The sequence below is a fragment of the Tigriopus californicus genome, chromosome 11 (assembly GCF_007210705.1).
Source record: "Tigriopus californicus strain San Diego chromosome 11, Tcal_SD_v2.1, whole genome shotgun sequence".
Classification (NCBI taxonomy): Eukaryota; Metazoa; Arthropoda; class Copepoda; order Harpacticoida; family Harpacticidae; genus Tigriopus; species Tigriopus californicus.
Genome location: NC_081450.1, coordinates 858,952 through 875,777, shown reverse-complemented (window position 1 = coordinate 875,777; position 16,826 = coordinate 858,952). Strand labels below are relative to the sequence as shown.

The 16,826-nt window shown below is 43.6% G+C and overlaps 1 protein-coding gene across 1 annotated transcript; it reads right to left on the bottom strand.

Moving 5' to 3' along the window:
* Nucleotides 1–1,044: 1,044 nt before the first annotated feature.
* On the bottom strand, nucleotides 1,045–16,421 carry LOC131890161 (serine/threonine-protein kinase par-1-like). Its single transcript, XM_059239453.1, has 6 exons — nucleotides 14,075–16,421; nucleotides 12,509–12,689; nucleotides 10,079–10,365; nucleotides 9,321–9,444; nucleotides 5,320–5,573; nucleotides 1,045–4,109 (listed from the first exon to the last, which is right to left on the bottom strand). Exons 1-6 carry the CDS (start codon nucleotides 14,639–14,641, stop codon nucleotides 1,851–1,853), a joined length of 3,672 nt encoding a protein of 1,223 aa, XP_059095436.1. The 5' UTR covers nucleotides 14,642–16,421; the 3' UTR covers nucleotides 1,045–1,850.
* Nucleotides 16,422–16,826: the final 405 nt, after the last annotated feature.

Genomic DNA, 16,826 nt, shown 5'->3' with positions numbered 1-16,826 from the left:
AAATGGTGTAATTGTAACGACCCCCAAAACAAAAAAATACTCGTTACTCGTTCCTTTTTTATGCTCCGGAAGGGCATTTAATATTTTGGTTCTATTTCTATCTATTTTGGCAACTGAGGAAACTTGAAGCTTGTAGGCAATCTCAACAGAATTTTCACTTTTTAATATTTTCATATATCCTTATGAAGGAAGCTCAGGGCTGAAAATTGTGCTTGCTTTTAACAAAAGTGAATGCGTTTTTAAATCTTGTTAAATTGCAGTGCTTCATTGTACATGTCTTCCCATTCAAATTCCGTTGGACTAGAAGAGCTGATGAAGAGCGAAATCTTCCTTTGGCATGAGTGTGTTGCACCAAATTTCTCAACCCTGCCCATATCCATTACGACGTGAAATATCTAAATGATATGTATTCCAGGAGAAGTACTAATTAAATGCACCAACAATCTTAAAATGCGCTAAATATGTGGAAAATGCTTAAACCATCGGATCAAATTCTTTCGAAGATTTAATCAGTGATACGTTTTCGAAGAGAGTTTCAAATAATAGAGAAAAAGTAAAACCGTAGTCAGCAAACCGTTTTAAAAGAACGTGTGAATTTTCAAAGAAAGGCAAAATCGATTTTACTATGAATCTAATTTATGATACCTTAACTTTGTCCAGATTCTAAATCCCCACGCCTTAAAAGATTTTTTTGAAAAGCAAAGCAGAAAATTGTTCGTCTGAATATTTTCTTTATTCTGACTGCGGCCAATATATATATTATGCGATATAAGCCCGAATCACAACACGAATTCAATTGGGCTAGTTGGACATCGAGAGGATATGTTAGAGGCTTAACTTTTCGCCCCTCAAAAGAACTAATGAGTTTTTTGAAGAGCAATTTCCTGAAAACGGAAATACTGTGCGTTGTTGGAACAGCACACTCATTTTCAGTCGGGTCAATTTCAATTTGTTTTCATGTAGAAAATCAGTTTTCCTCACACGCTCAATTTTCATCGTCCACCTAGACACGTAGAACCTGCTGAAAAAAGAAATAAGGGTATCTAAAATAAAATCTCTTTTGATCAGGTGTATAAATATAATTTATTTCGGCTTGCAAGTGTAATTTGGATTTTTTGGTTTCTGTTTCATCATTCAAATGGTATATGGCAATTGTTTGACTAATTAATTCATCACGATCACGAATTCTTGACTAGGAAAGCATATTCATGTTCTATAACTTCTTTAACTTTCTAAATATAGTACGTTACGCATTTTTTCGCATCTTTTCCATGGCACAATGACATTCTCATCTCAACTGTACTTGACATTTTCGTTCAATCGCAAGTGGTGAGATTGTATAACAATCTTAAGGGGATCCAAAATAAGTGTAATAACATAAAAACCACATTCTGATGCTTTGCCAATGAGGCCAGAGCATTGGTTACAATGGCCATGGTATTTGTGTGGAATTTGAATGCTAAGAAGGCAGATATCTCCTTGAGCAGGCTCATTGAGGTCTTTTGAAACAATGTGTTTTTAAGTTGGTGCTCAGGTAGGCTAATTTGTGACAATTAAATATACCAAATAAGTAATCGCACGGGTGAAGAATGGCAATCGTCCATACATCATGCAGAAGCACCCGTTACAGTATTGACAGGGATCCACCGGCAGCACAAGGGGTCAATCAAAATTGTAGATATCAAATACAAATTGGGATGGTAGACCTCCAACTTGAATTCGCAAATCAAACTTGTGTAAGGTTTCTTCGACTACGAATATTGTCTTTGGGTCCATTTCACATGGCACTTGAACGCCTAAATTGTGTTTAATGTGGTCACCCCCTTGTATTGAACAAAGTTATTTTGCTTTCAATTAGGAGATAGGGTGTCCATAGTTTCTGTTGTATCTCTAATAAGAATATCCGGTTCAGGTGGGGCCGGAGGTGGCGGCGAATCCTCTTGGCCTAGGTGGCAGGTTTGTTGCATGTATGATGGTAGGGTGTGCCATTGGGTCTCTGAAGACATCGAATTGGATCCGAGAGTGTCATCAACCCCGTCATGGCTACCACTGGGTAAGAGGTCGTCCAAGCCATATTCATCTTCAACGATAGGTTGGAAAAGAAACTCTCCCCCTGGAACACCGGCTCCTACTTGACCAGATAGAAACGGCTCTTGTGACGGCAGGTACGGCTTATTAACCCCAGCCACTTGTTGCGAGTATTTCGAGGCTTGGCGGGCTGAGAGGGCCGTTCTACGGCGATTGGCGGCTGAACCATCTGCTGAAAACAAACGAGGTGGCTTGGAGGGATGGCGTTTAAGCTGCAATCGTTGTTGGAGGAGTTGATGGGCTAGGTTTTGTTTGGCCGGCAAGTGTTGGAGATCAGTGGAACTCCCAGGGGCTGTTTGGTTTGCTGGACTGGGGAAATAGGTAAAGTTTTCTGGCACACTGATGCGCTTTGATATTGAAGGTCGATGGGCGAGAACGGTATTTCCTTTCCTTTGACGAACTGCGGCTGGGCTAGATCCATCCGGTGAAATTGAAACCCTCGCGGATGGCACACCAAATCGGTTCTGGAGTGCCCGGTGCTCCTCGTGAACCAGTTGCAACTCAGAATAGCCTTGAGATTTACTTCTGTCATTGAAAGTTGACATATGCTGACTTAAGAGACCATCTGAAGCTCTTCGGCCCTCTCTGAAATGCACAGGGGACCTCATAAGATGACGGTCAGTCCCATGGTTGGGGACTTTTAAGTAATTCGACGGCAAGTCCATGGTCAAGAATCCTTGACAATCGGAAAAACCTATTCCAGTGGCCCCATCCGAGTTACTTTCTTGTTGACTCGATACTGGCAGAGGGAGAGACCCTCCTCCAGTGGGCAAGGGTAGATTCAGATCAGCCTCGCCGATGGCCAAACCGTCTTCAAAGCTCTCGTAAGGATAGGAGGAGTCGGTGCTGGTAAAACTTCCTCCCGGCGAATCTCTGTAACAGCTGATGGCTTCGTTAAATCCTTGATGGAAACTCCCCGAATAGGAACCCAAGCTTGATGAGTCGAAGGAGGCCATGTGGCTCAGGGTCTGTCGTCGGGCTTGAGCCGAGCCCAAGTCTGATAAAGCTGACTCAGATCCATGTTCAAATTCGACCCCTTCATCTACAGATGACCTCAACATCATATTAGCCGGGGCTATACCTTCCACCTCGGAGAGTTTTCGCATAACTTGGGATATAGGTACGCTGGGCCGATCAGAAGATCCGACGCGGGCTGGGAACCTTGGAAAGCCTAAACTTTTTTCAATAGGTGGGGTGCATTCTCCGTAATCTTGGCTGCTTCCGGTGCTTACGCCGCTATCTCGGCTGTCATGAGGTCCCCGAGTTCGTTCTTCGGAACAAAACAAGTATTGTTGGGGAAGCGGAGCTGAGTGATCCCGGCCAGCAAAGGTGGTAGTGGCACTCTGGTTTGACCATAGCATGGTCGGGTGGGCAAAGTTTCTTCGTCTGGTTCGAAGACGAGCGCATTTGACACATGTAGTGGTACTGGTTGTGTTTTCTAAAATTGGTTCTTTGCAATTGTTACAATCGTACTCCGTGGCCACCATTCCTGAGGGAGATTGCATTCTAAGAGCGTTGACATCGCCATCCATTTGGGATGAAGGTCTCATAGACGGGGAGGCCTGCCAAAGGGTTTGGGGCTGGAGACTACCACTCTGAGTTGGGTGACTGGAAGCGTCCAAATTTCCGGGCTGAAGTCTCGCATGGTTGGCTGCCAATTGAGCAATTTGAAGCCGATTGCTCTCCGAAAGAACCTGCTCCGCCACAGAACTTGGTCGACGTCCATGGTGTTCGACCTCGTCGGATCCAAGGGAGAAATGTCGGGAGGGTGAGGCCCTTGGATTCTTAGTCTGCAGTTGTGAAGGTCTTGGCCGATTGGGCCTGAGCTGTGAGTGAGGGGCCTCTGAAGTTGTTGTTGCTTGAGGAGGCGGTCCCATTGATGTTGTTATTGTCTGTTGCTGTCGATGACGTGCTTTTCCTGAACACATTCCCGAGCTGCCTGGCTTATTGGCTTTATTGTAAATGTCAAGGATAAGGAAGTAAATAGCCGCGTGGTGATTGTAAACCTCATTTTTCACAGCCTGGAAAAACAATGGAGGAGAAAAGTGCTCTTGTTATTTTTGTCTGGATTACAACTTAAAGAGCCGTTTTCCTTGTTTGCTTAACTGCATTTTTCTATCTGTTTTTTTTGTTCTATTTCACGCAATTCGAACTTTAGACCCTAATACTTGTGTAGTGACGAAGGTTGTTCCAATTAAGTTTGCACAATATCATGAAGACCACCTTCTCAAACTTTTATTACGGAAAGTCCTAATCCCTCTTCAAGGGCAATTTACACATCACAACAAAACTAAACAAAAACAGCAGGAGCCATCAAAAGGTCAAAGTTCGAATCTCCAATATCTGTGCGATTGAGTGATTTCTCCTAAAAAGGTCCAATTCCGTGAGGTAAAGCTTCATTTCTAATATCTCAATTCATGTGTCCTAAAAGGCTCGAGCAGATCTGAGGAGGGTGTTCAACCGAGAGGTCCGATCCAATCGTGCAATTTCAATTCCACCGCCGATAAATCTCCGTCCCACAAAGATCTGTGGCACATTTCGTGATCCAGTCAGATTTCCCAGATATTCGAGAATTTGGATCATATCCTCCCGATTCTCGATCTCGAGAACATGGAGCTTATCGCGAGGAACTCGATATTTCGAGAACACTTGCCGTGCACTTCGAGAGTGTGGACAAAACGATTTGCCAAAAATGACAACCGGGTAGGTCCGGATAAGGTGCTTCGCGAGTTCCGCGCCAGACATTCCCAAACCCGCGTCCATGATTAAATGACGACACAAGATCCGACCTCGGAGTCTCTGAGACTTTGATCTTGATTAAAAAAATACATCTTGAATGACGATGATCTTGGCATTTCCAAGTGCAATGAAGATTCAGGGTGTAATCTTACGAAAGGTGCTATTACTCGTTGGCCAAAAGAAAGACAGGTGTGAATTGTGGGGTAAAAGGCTTGGGAATCAAATATGAGTACAGTAATATCGTCAAAGGTCAAAGGAGTGGGACGAAATGCACCACTGCTTACTCTCGTCCAATGAATGCAAGACCCAATGTAAATGTCAATCCTAATCACAAAAGGTGGGACGTAATTCTCCATAGGGGAACATTTAGAATACATCTGACGTCACCATTAAGTGTCTTGTCATATTTAAATCACCCATCTACGGGATTTATTTAAATTTGATGTTAGGTTGACCGTGTCTAGTTCGGCTCCTTGATCCAAATGACCTCACCTGTTTGGTGGCATTCGTGTCGATGCCCAAGTCACCCATGATCTTGATGCATTTCTCGTTGATGGGCATATCACATTTGCGGCCACTTTTCACGGCACGCTCAGGGTTGAGATCGCCAGCTTCGCCCTCAGTGGTCGCATGCATCTCGCTTTCGGGCACTTCGACTCTCATCCAGGGATCCCGTTTGATCATTGAAATGGTGTAGCGTTTCTTGGGATCCCGGACCAGCATCTTCTGAATGAGTGACGCACATTCTGGAACAGGAGTGCAAACAAATTAGATCACACAAGGCCGCTCATTTGCTACCTACATGTCAGCCTTTCTTTGTTGAGGAATTCGGACCGGATTTTCCGTGATCTCTGATAACTACCGGGTACATTTATACAAATAGAGAGGTACCGGGTGTTTGTCTAATGACTCCATTAAGCTTTGATGACGCAAATTCGGGTAAGGGGAGGGGCGAACGTTCTCAGATTTCGAATTTTCAAACCTTAGATTGGGCAGTCTCAAGTGCATTGCAACAAATGGCGCTTGACACCTCAATTTGAAGAGTGAGAATGATATCGAATGTTCGGCAAAAGTGCTCGACAAGATTGACTCAAAGTTGATGTTTTTTTCTCACAAGCATATACCGTATTTCACCCAAACAACAATCCATTTTCCTCTCCATGCTTCCAACTATTTTTAAGGAGGCTCCAAATATATCAACGAAGAACAAAGCACTAGTCAATTGTACTTGTAATTGAATCATCGTTTTTAGTCGGCTCTTTGTATGCGTCCAGTCCTCTCATTCATCTTTCATACAGTATTCGGACAATGAACCAGTTATTGCTTGTCTGGACAATGCACACAATTCCAAAGTCGATGACGTCAATCGTAGGAATTCGTAGTCTTAATCAATAAAACGTCAATTCAACTATAACTTCAAAGGATGGCAAATGCACACTCGAGTGGCAGCTGATGTGAGGCTATAGTCTGATTATTTAACATTAAAAACTCTAAGCTTTGAAGTTCAAACTGACTAATTAGTAGTAGCAAGGCTAAAAACAAATATACGAAAAATGGGCCGATAAACCTTCGTCAATTGAAAAAGGGTTAATGAAACCCTAAAGGTAGAAGAAGGTGGACGAGCAACAAAAGGCAAATGTCATTTCTATTCTTCTATTGATCGATTGTTGCCTAATCATGGTTCATTTCTACATTGAAGGGTGCATCTAAAGAAACTTTAAATGCAAACTATGTATCTGATATGATTCGGCTCGCAAAAACAGTTCGAAGAGCAACAAGATGCAATTGTAAATTGAACTCAAATTCACAAAGTCCCCCTGTGAGGCCGAAAAGCTCTGATCGGAACCGCTTACGATTTCAAAAAGACCCTTTTTTGGCACTTTATTCCATGATCCATTGCACTGAAAATAAGTTCTCATTGCGGTGTTTTTGACCATCACGTGTTGAAGTTGAATTGATGCGTTTTTGAGCTTGGTGCTTCATTTCTTTTGATACACCCTGTAGACAGCCCATAATTCAATCATAAGTCCCATCATCTGTCTTGGTCAAAAGCTTCTCACACTAAAAATCCAGCTAAATGGATTGCAGAAAATTCCTGCCCAAGCTTTGACTCAGGCATCCTAATTTTTTTTTATTCTTTTTGTGCGGACTTCCTTACCGCTACTGGGATTGGAATCCCAGCAGTTCAAGACGAGAAGATTATTCATTATACTTGACTTTTATTTATATATATTATTTGATCGACCAACGAATTAGAATTGGCTGATCTGGCTAATCCTTGAATATAAGGTTGATCCGAAATTTTAGTCAAAAACTTGTCCAAGTCTGACTTAAATCCTACTATTGGATCAACGCCTACATAAGCCCTACGAATATTTGAGGGCAGCAAATTGAACAATGAACCTACTGACTGTCTCTTTTCTTTTATCCATTCAGTATTTTTCAGTCTGTCAATGAAAACGAAATTAGAGACTCTCCTCAAGGTGGTAAACAAAAAAGTACATTTAATTGGTTTTGCATTAACAAAATGAGAAGAAACGGCATTATATGTGTGTCAGTTCTATTCGTAGAGAGACAAATTTTGAAGGTCGAAGGAGTGCTTCAAAAATGGATTGAATTTGGACCAAGAAGTGCGGTAGTTTCTCATTTTTAAAGAAAAACCGGGTGATTTCAGAATTGCAATTTGGTTGCTTTGACGGTTTCATAAATCTTAGTTTGGGGCACCTCCGAAGTTATCGGTTTCGGAGAGAAGAGATTTGACCAATTACTAGTTGTTCAGGACCAATATGGAACATGGGAGAGGTTCCTACATCAGCCATGCTTTTGAGGATACAACAAAGACCAGCCTCAAAGTTCCATGCGAATGCAAGGCCACCCTTTCAAGTCGGTCGAGCGAAAACCCCCGACAAGATTGTCGTTTACATTTTTAGGACTTTGAGAACTCCCGGATTGGGTAAACGAATGAAGGATGTTTCGCGTTCCCGACGGCCTCAGCGTTGGATCAGATACATTTCAAGTAAAAGGCTGAGAAAAGAGGCCCATTCCAACTTCCAAACAGCAACGCCTACGCACATCGCAACACAGCAATAGAGGTCTGTAATAAAACAATCATGCTTCAGATGGTCCCTACATACTGAGTCTTGCCACAGGATGATTATATTGGGTTACTGGAACAATCTGGAACCAAGCCAATTTCAAATCACGAAAAAGCAGCCTCATCTTCTAAAGATTGACAAGTGAATGGTAACAAAGAGCACCAATTAGAAAGTACCAAACTCTCTAAGTGGATCATCAAAGGCTGATGTGTTTCGTCTACTGTACACCAGCACAACATCCCTAGCCTCTCGTCGGGAATACAATCTGTCTTTGGTGTTCCATCTTCCTGGTTCCACTCTCCATCCCACACACCCACACACACACCCACACGCACACAATCCTCGCTAAGCTTGGCAGAAGTTTCCTTTGGTTCCACTCACAGTACTAGCCTGTCCGTTCACCTCGCCCTCACTCGATCTGAAAAAGAGTCTGACGTCATCGGGTCTTTTTGGCCATGACAAAAGCGATATGCCAGCGACCTTTGGTCCATCAAAGGTCCACTTTCACTAGTCACACGTCAGAGAATGCATTATAATATCGAGTCCAAGACCTATATGCATTTGATTACGAGGACCAAAGGACGTCCTTTGGAACATAAAGCTTCTAAGGCCGAGTGGAAACTTGTTTATATATACGGATACATATATCCTTACATAAGTGGAGAGCCCTTAAGTCGTTGTCATTGTGCTCTAGAGATTCTGATTTCCTGCTCAATCTTCATTCAAGTCTTGGAAGATTGGATGAAAATACCACATTAGATAGGCCTGAGCAGATGAGGAAAATGCCTCCAGGGAACAGCTTGTGCTGCTTTCAAGGCTTACTTGATTGTTCGGTTCCGGAGAAACGTGAACATGGCCATTGAGAAGATGCTTAGGATAATTGAGGATAAGCTCATTACGGATCAAAATGAACGCCTCACAAACTTTAGGCCAATAGGCATATGGCAAATGGTTTATTCATCATTGAGTGCTCACTTTCGATCGACGTTGTCGTCTTGATCTAGGTGTTCTTTCTTTCATTCTATTAACACGTACATACAGTATATTAACATAGAGACCAATAATTAGTGCTCTAGCTAACCAGAAGTCATAACGTGTTCTAGCGCCAAGGGAGGTGATCCAAAGGTCAACTTGACCTTTGGTTGACATTCTACCCCCCTGAGAGATAGAAGCCCACGTGCAGGTAAACATTACTAAGACTGTCAATCGTCCCACCCACAAATGAAAAATACACATTTATAGCTCAAAGCGAAAAAGCATGCTATTCTAGACAGCCCTTTTTAGTGCACGATTTCAACGGCGGTAAAATTTACAGGGTCACGAGCTTGTTCCCAATTGCAAATTCGGTTTCGAAAACAACGCCGCGACGTGACCTTCATGTGATCTTCATTCACTTACCATTTGACATATACGTGGGTATCTTGAAAGTTCCTCGAACGACGCGATCTCGGAGTGAAGGCGGGTCCGGTGCTTCAAATGGCAGAGCACCGCAAACCAGAACGTATAAGACCACGCCCAAACTCTGAAAATAGAGGGGTGAGATCGAGTTATGTGCAACTTTCATTCGACACTAGCTCGATTACTGAAAATCGTTTGTCAATGCTTTCTCAATGTCGGGAAAGTGATGGGGCTGAGGCACGACGTTTTCGTGTACTTTCCCTCATTTGTGGGATAGAGTCAGGTCAAGAGCTGAAGGACGAATGAAGTGGCAAAATATACACCCTTTCAGGAGGTGACGCTCAGCTAGTCACTATTGAGAAATGGTGACGTCAAAGGCACGTCAAGTCACGGTCCATATTCGGCGGTTCATTCAAAGTCTAATCGCTATGAAAGTACAAATAACAACGTGGAAGAAACTTCTTTCAGTCCGTCAATATTGGCCCACTTCAGGAGACGGCAATCCTGCAAAGGCAATTGCACAGCTACCAGGAGGGTAAGACCCTTGTGTGTAAGTTTCGCCACTCTTAGGCCCTCATAGGTGCTCTCAAAAATGTGATTTTCATTGGTCCCTTAAGATCTTCACTTTCGTTAGTCCTTTAAGAAAGCGCTCTGCTTTTCAGCTCATGAAACTTGAACTGAGTGGGCCGAACTAACACAACGACGTCAGTGGTGACGTCGGCAGAGGGATCGACGTTTGGAACGCGACCTCAACTTACCCAGATATCGATTTCCGGGCCTTTGTACTTTTTGCCCTCGAAGACCTCCGGAGCGGCGTAGGGAGGAGATCCACACCAAGTGGTAAGCCAGTCTTCGGATTTGAAGAAGTTGGAGAACCCGAAGTCAGCCACCTTGATATTCATATCCGCGTCGAGCAAGAGGTTCTCGGCCTTCAGGTCCCGATGCACCACGCGTCTTTGGTGACAATAATCCACAGCCTGGATGATTTGCCAGAACTTCCGTCGGGCTAGTTGCTCCGACATCCGACCGTACTCAGCTATGTAGTCTAGAACGGGAAGAGAATATGTTTTGAGAGAATGGATGGACTATGTACGTATAACATGACCTAATGGCCTTTGCTGCCTGGACAGCCTATCGTTTAAATTGCTTATTCAGGAAGCGTTTGCCTCAAATACAAGCTCAGAGGTCGGAATGTGCTTGGAGATTGGCCAGACGGTCTTGAACACTCAAGAGAGCATAACTTGTCACGCATGTTTTTAGATATCGACAACGAGGGTAAGGGGCCTCTAAGGTATGCATCTACGTCCATTATCATATCCAGCAGACTAATAATGAGATTGGTGGGAGGAAAATTGGACGTTTTGCGCTAAAAAGTGCGGTGCCAAATTTGTTCCGAGTGAGTAAGAGTTTGCCGCGATGAGAAAGCAATTTTGGCAGTTCTGCATGAGTAATAATGACGTCAATCGGACGCCTTCTAACATACTGAAACACGCCAAGATGTACAGACGGATCCAGATATCACACGTGTCGTCTGAGGCTTGGTTTCTCAAACAAGGCTCAATCACGCCCTTTAACACACACTATGTGCTCGATAAGGCTAGTTGTACCGTATGTACATTGGGTCGGACCCTTTCTTTCTAAGTACACTAGTACCAGACAATTCAATTCTTTGTTCTACTCGAAACATCGTCTTTATTGTTGCGTGCAGTCCATTGCCTTTCCAAGAGGTAACACAACTCAAAGGCAATGCCCCTCTAAAGGACGCCAATGTTGTCTTGTGGGAACTTGAGTGATGACTGGGAAGGCTGGAAAATCTCCACAACCCTAGATGTCCCGGTCTCTTTTGCAGAATATGGATTCGTACAACCCTTTTCATTCTCTCTGACTCCTGTGGTGGCGGACAAACATACGTAAAAGCACGAGAATACGCTCTTAGATACCTGACTTTAACAAAATATTTTTCTCTGAACAAGTTATTGCTGATCCATTCTAACACCACACATACACCATTAACCCTTCTGAGAGACCTTTCAAATCCTGAAATCGTAAGATTAAGCACACTTTTGACATGCAAATTGAAATAACTGGTAGCATACCAGCGACTTTTTGTGATCGTCTTTTTCCAATAAATTGTATTAAAAAACGAAATGCAAGTTTAAAAAAATTGATATTTTTAACGTTAGTGATCAAAAACTTGTGAAGTTGTGCTATTCTTAATGCTACTTTGTTAGAAAAGATGATTGAAAGTCTTATTGTGTTATCAATCATACAGTTTGCACTTCCTGTTGAGTTTTATTTCAAAAGTGTTCGGAATTTTACCCATTATAGAGGATCTGAAAAATCTCCCAGAAGAGTTGTTTGGTTGTTCATTGTGTCACAATACTTTAGCAATGAATTGTTCATCGAATAATCTCCTGATGAAGTCTGGCATCTTAGAGCGTATTCTCTCGTTTCTAAGTTTGTTTGTCCGCACCTAGACGAAGCAGAGGGCGCTGCTCCCGCTCAATGAAAAGGACTATTCACGTATATCATGTGTCAGTGGGCAAAATAAACCTCGGTTGCTTTGACATGGACGACCAACTGCTTCTCATAAAGTAATGGCCAGTCAGTTAGGTTTGGATACACCTCATCTTTAGAGGTAATTGATAAGCCATTAGATCTACCAAAGAAACCCCTATGTAACGACAGATTCGGTGTTTGAGAGAGGAACCCAGACTGTCTGAACGAAAATCAAAAGACCCATTAGTGGAACACATTTACACTGGATTAGGTTTTCTTCCCTGAAAACTAGGTTCAGCAATGGGACCCTTTCACAAATCTCAATGGGTCATCTGACACGAGGGCTAAATCTTTGCATAAGATTATAATAAAAATTGTCCTTCGAAAAATGTTCTTCTACTCTGTTTTTTATTTTTGAAACGTTTGAACCGGAAAATTTTCAGTGTTCCTTTCGCATTGAGCATTGAAGTGATTTCATCTTGACGCTTTTCAAGCCAATTCAAAGCCTCTTGATTGTATTCAATCTCTTTCATCACGGCAACCGTTTTGTTCCATTCCCTTTCCCCAAAGGTCGGTATTTTCCGTTGGAAGTTGGAATTCTTGGCATGTTCAAGTCATGTTATCGAGTAACCACCTGACAACTGAGATCGATTTCACTAAAGATGGTAAGGGCCGAGGTTGTGACTTACCAAAAATCTCGCCTTTGGGGGCGTATTCGGACACGATGTAGATCTTGCTCTCTGAAGTCATCACTTGGTAGAGCTTGATGATGTTCGGATGGTCCAAGAGTTTCATGACTTCCACCTCTCTGTGGACCTTTTCCAAGTTGGCCTTATCCAACTTGCTCTTGTCTATGATCTTAATAGCCACCTGCAATAAACAGAAATGGGACACAAGGTCACTCCAGCTTCATGCTTGAACTCTTATCTTTAATTTACTGGGTTTTAGAGCAATACAGGGAAGAACATGTTCCAAAAGTGAGCCTTTCTTTGTAAGAGAGAAAGACATGAGGCGAATCGCCTTGATAATAAATTGAAATGTGTTAGGTAGATAAAATGTCTTACAAACAGACGACCTTGGCAAATACCCTGATGAGGTGTTCCCAATTTCTCTCGTTCGTGCTAATGACTTGTTTTACTCATAGAAAAATATCTAACACAAAGCTCTTACCTAGAAATGCTCGAATTACGAAGTGACAACTCGCCCGGTGAGCAAGTATGTGATACACGTTACTTAATAAAGGGTCTGTGTCATAACTTTACTCACTTAATTTCCATAAAATTGGGTTCCATTTCATGCAAGATTTAAGCACTAAACTAGGCCCAAATTTTCATGCTATGTTTGAAAGTAACTCCCTTGCAAGAAAATGTCCATGTTATTGAAAGCTCTTTCGCTTTTTTTCTATTAACCTGATTGCTATACGTTCTTGCCATTGCAACCTAGTCATGTCAAAAATATTGCTCTGATTGATGAGAACAATTTGTCTGCAAAAAAGCATCAGCATCAAATCAAAATGATTCATTTTGTCCCCATGACCTTTCTCGAAAATATTTTGCAATTTGGGTTGCGGAAAAAGGCCAAATCATGTTTGGTGAGATGCCCTAATCATAATTGATGACTTGACGTAACCAGGTAAAGTGCTGACACGCCCACACACCCAGTATAAGCTTGGGAATTGTTTTTGAGCTTTTAAATTATGAACCTGATGAACGTGAAGATTTATTCTCTTTAAGGCAAAAACTCTAAACATGTATATGGTAAGAAAAATCAAAAGCGTTAACATGCGATAAAAAGACACCTTGAGCTAAAAAAGAGAATTCACGATTGGATGTATTGTCATGAACTTAGAAATGTAAATGTTTGAACAACAGTCCTCTTTTCCCCCTACCTTGACCTACTTTGTCTTCTCATCCATGAGTGAACACTCACCAAGGAATCCTGAGCCTCTTTGTACCATATTTTTGGTGCATTTTATTTGTACTATAATGTCTGGGTGCAGTTAGGTCCATAAATCCAAGTGATTGCTTCATTTATTCTCTTATCTATGACGCACGTTATCTGTGATTCGTAGTCGGTAATACGGGTAATACCAATATCTAACACCAGTCCCTAATCCATCGAGACTCTAGACATGCGAGAGCAATGATATGATGGAAAATAGATCCTTAAAGACTACGAGTTCCATTTGAAAGATAGTTTGGAAGCCAGATGGCAACTGAGTTCTATTTATGTATCAATGAATCCATGAATCTTACCTCGGTTCTTGTCATTCGATGTCGAGCTAATTTCACTACTGCAAAGTTGCCCTTGCCAATGGTTCGCACAATATCATAAATCTGTAAGGCAGGAGGTGGACTGTGGCTGGAAGTTGGATTGGCTGAGCCAGCTGCTGTTTTCCCTTGGGATGATTTGGTTGTGGTTGCTGTCGGGGTGGGTTTTGAAGTGCTGGAAGTATCACTCGTAATCACACCGGTGGCACTAGAATCTCCTGTTTGTTCAGGGTCAGGGTAGGGATTAGTTGGTGGGAGAGACTCAGATCCGATGGGAGATGGACCCGCAGAGGGGTGTTGAGGCCGTCGGGAGCTAGTCTCTCCGACATTATCACAATGTTCTACGGGCGGTTTGTGGGGTTTGAGCAAACGGTCCGTCGTTGCATTGATATTATTCCTCACATTTTTCGAGTCCTGTGCCATGCTGCCCACCGATGCCACCCGGTATGGCCTGGACGTCGAATTTTGTGGTCTTTCTTTATGTTGTTGGTGTTGTTGATGTTGCTGCTGCTGCTGGTGTTGTTGTTCCATGAGTTTCACCCTCGTAACCATTTTGGCGAGTTGCCGCTGAGGACTGGTGTGCGGGCTAGCACTGGCACCGAATGGGGGTGGGGACTTGCGATCAGTCTTGAAGTGTTGCCGTTGCCGGTGCTGTCGAAGGGGCGTACTCGGTGGGGTAGGGGGGATGAGTTGGACGGAGTAGGGTGTGGGTGGGTGGATCCCGGAATTAGAAATGGTGACAAATGACGATGACAAGGACGAATGGCGAAATGTCTGGCTTGTCGCCACTGTGATGCCCAGCTTTGGAGGCCTTGACCCACCCTGGCACTAACGACACGATTATTCACTGACCTTCTTCTTTGGGTGTCAAGACATGACGGAGGGTGGCGAACAAAGTTTATTTTCCCATCGTTGGTCTTGACCCAATGTTGTGAGGCCTTCAGCCTTTGATAGGGAACTGACACCATTTTTGTTATGTGTTCTCTTCGTCCACCTCCCCTCCAACCTTCTCATCGGGAGTCATCCTCTGAAGCACACTGAAAATCGCATGTACACAGAGAGTGCTACTAGAGTGGAGGACGAGTAGTGCCCTTAATCGTCTGCGCGCTCCTGGGCCTGGTGGTCTATTGCCACTCCAAGATCTCGTAGTTTTGTGCTTTTGAACAAGCGGACTCTGCCGTGTTCTCGTCCTTCCACGAGAGACTCAGCTGTGAGATGTGGTGCGTGCGCACTCACAGAGGCCCTAACACATACGTGCACGGGCAAACAACGAAATCGTGTGGAGAGTACGAGACGCAGAGTAAGAGAGACAGGAAGACTCACACTCACTTTCGCAGCCAATGCCTGTTATCACTAGTGCACTACTACTAGTTCTTATCCCATTGCTGCTACTACTACTGCAACTACTGCTACTACTACCGCTACTACTATTCTGTTTACTGTTTCTGGTAGTACTTTGAGGGTCTGTTCCCTCTTGATTCGCCCGCCAGGCCGGAGGATGGAGGCCGTCGTATCCTCTTGCCTTTGTGATGTCGGCCCTCCTCCGTCTTCACTGTCATTAATGTGACAGACTGACTGGGTCGTGGATTCCCCCCGGCAGGGTTGACGTGGGTCTTTCCTTCGCCCCACTTGCTTCCAGACACGTGGGGCAGCTGGGGAACAATCAAGCCATGCGCCTTAGGGCATGACTGTCAATGGGTGGCCGACAAGCTGTTCCCACTTCCCACTTCCCACCTTTGCCACTCGTGCTCGTTCTGAACATAAGTAACTCCTATCAGTAGTTCAATGTCACACGAAAAGTGTATTTGTACTGTTTTGCAGGAAACTGGGCTTTTAGTCGGCCTGTCTTGGTCTCGGGAGAGATGAGAACCAAAAGAGATGCAATCATTAGAGAGCATCTGGTTTGAAAATGGTCAAACACAAGTCAAACCCCGTGCTCAAGCCTGCTTCACTGTTCCAGTAGCTATTTTCCTTTCAATCCATTCTACTACTCTTTCTGCTCGATCAATGGACCTCGGCCTTCTTAGCAGAGAAAAAAAGTGGATCTATTCGTGTAGATGGACTCTGCGAATAAGAAGTCGTTGTTTTTTCTCCGAAAATTTCACCAAGGACTTCTAGACTTGGTGGCCATTGGCAAGCAATCCTTACCACTTCCTCTTCTTGGGGGGCTTCTTCTTCCTAAGCTCACTCAACGGCAACGCTCCGTGCCCAAGAACGGTATTCGTAGTTTACGCTCCTTGTTGGCCTTCACCCGACTCGTTCCAATTGTTCCAAGTCTCCCTGTTCCTTCTGATCCTCCCCCTCTCTTTCAAAGGCTGTCCAAGTGGGCGCTGCCGTTTGTTGTTCAATCCGGAGTAACCTTCGTGGCTGGCTGACGTCAGCAGTGACGTCAGCATTCAATTGACGTCACGTTCCGCTCCCGCGTTGCTTCTTAGTCTTCTTTTCCCAAGCACGCTATTAAAGGCTGTAAGGCTCTGGTTCTTAATACTACCTGTGATATGGAACTGAATTATGGGAGAGCCAAATATGGACCAGGATTGAGGACACGATCAAATCGGGGACTTGGTTGTCGAGACTCTCCAGCATAAGTGAATTCTCAGTAGAGGGACAGGGAGAAGAACCACACTACTTCTTCATCCCACGCTGGGAGCAAAATCAAATCCGCTTTGGCTGAAGAATATGCGTTCTTCCATGAAATGACAGTTCATAGTATTGTATTGTTCCACGTCAGTCATTG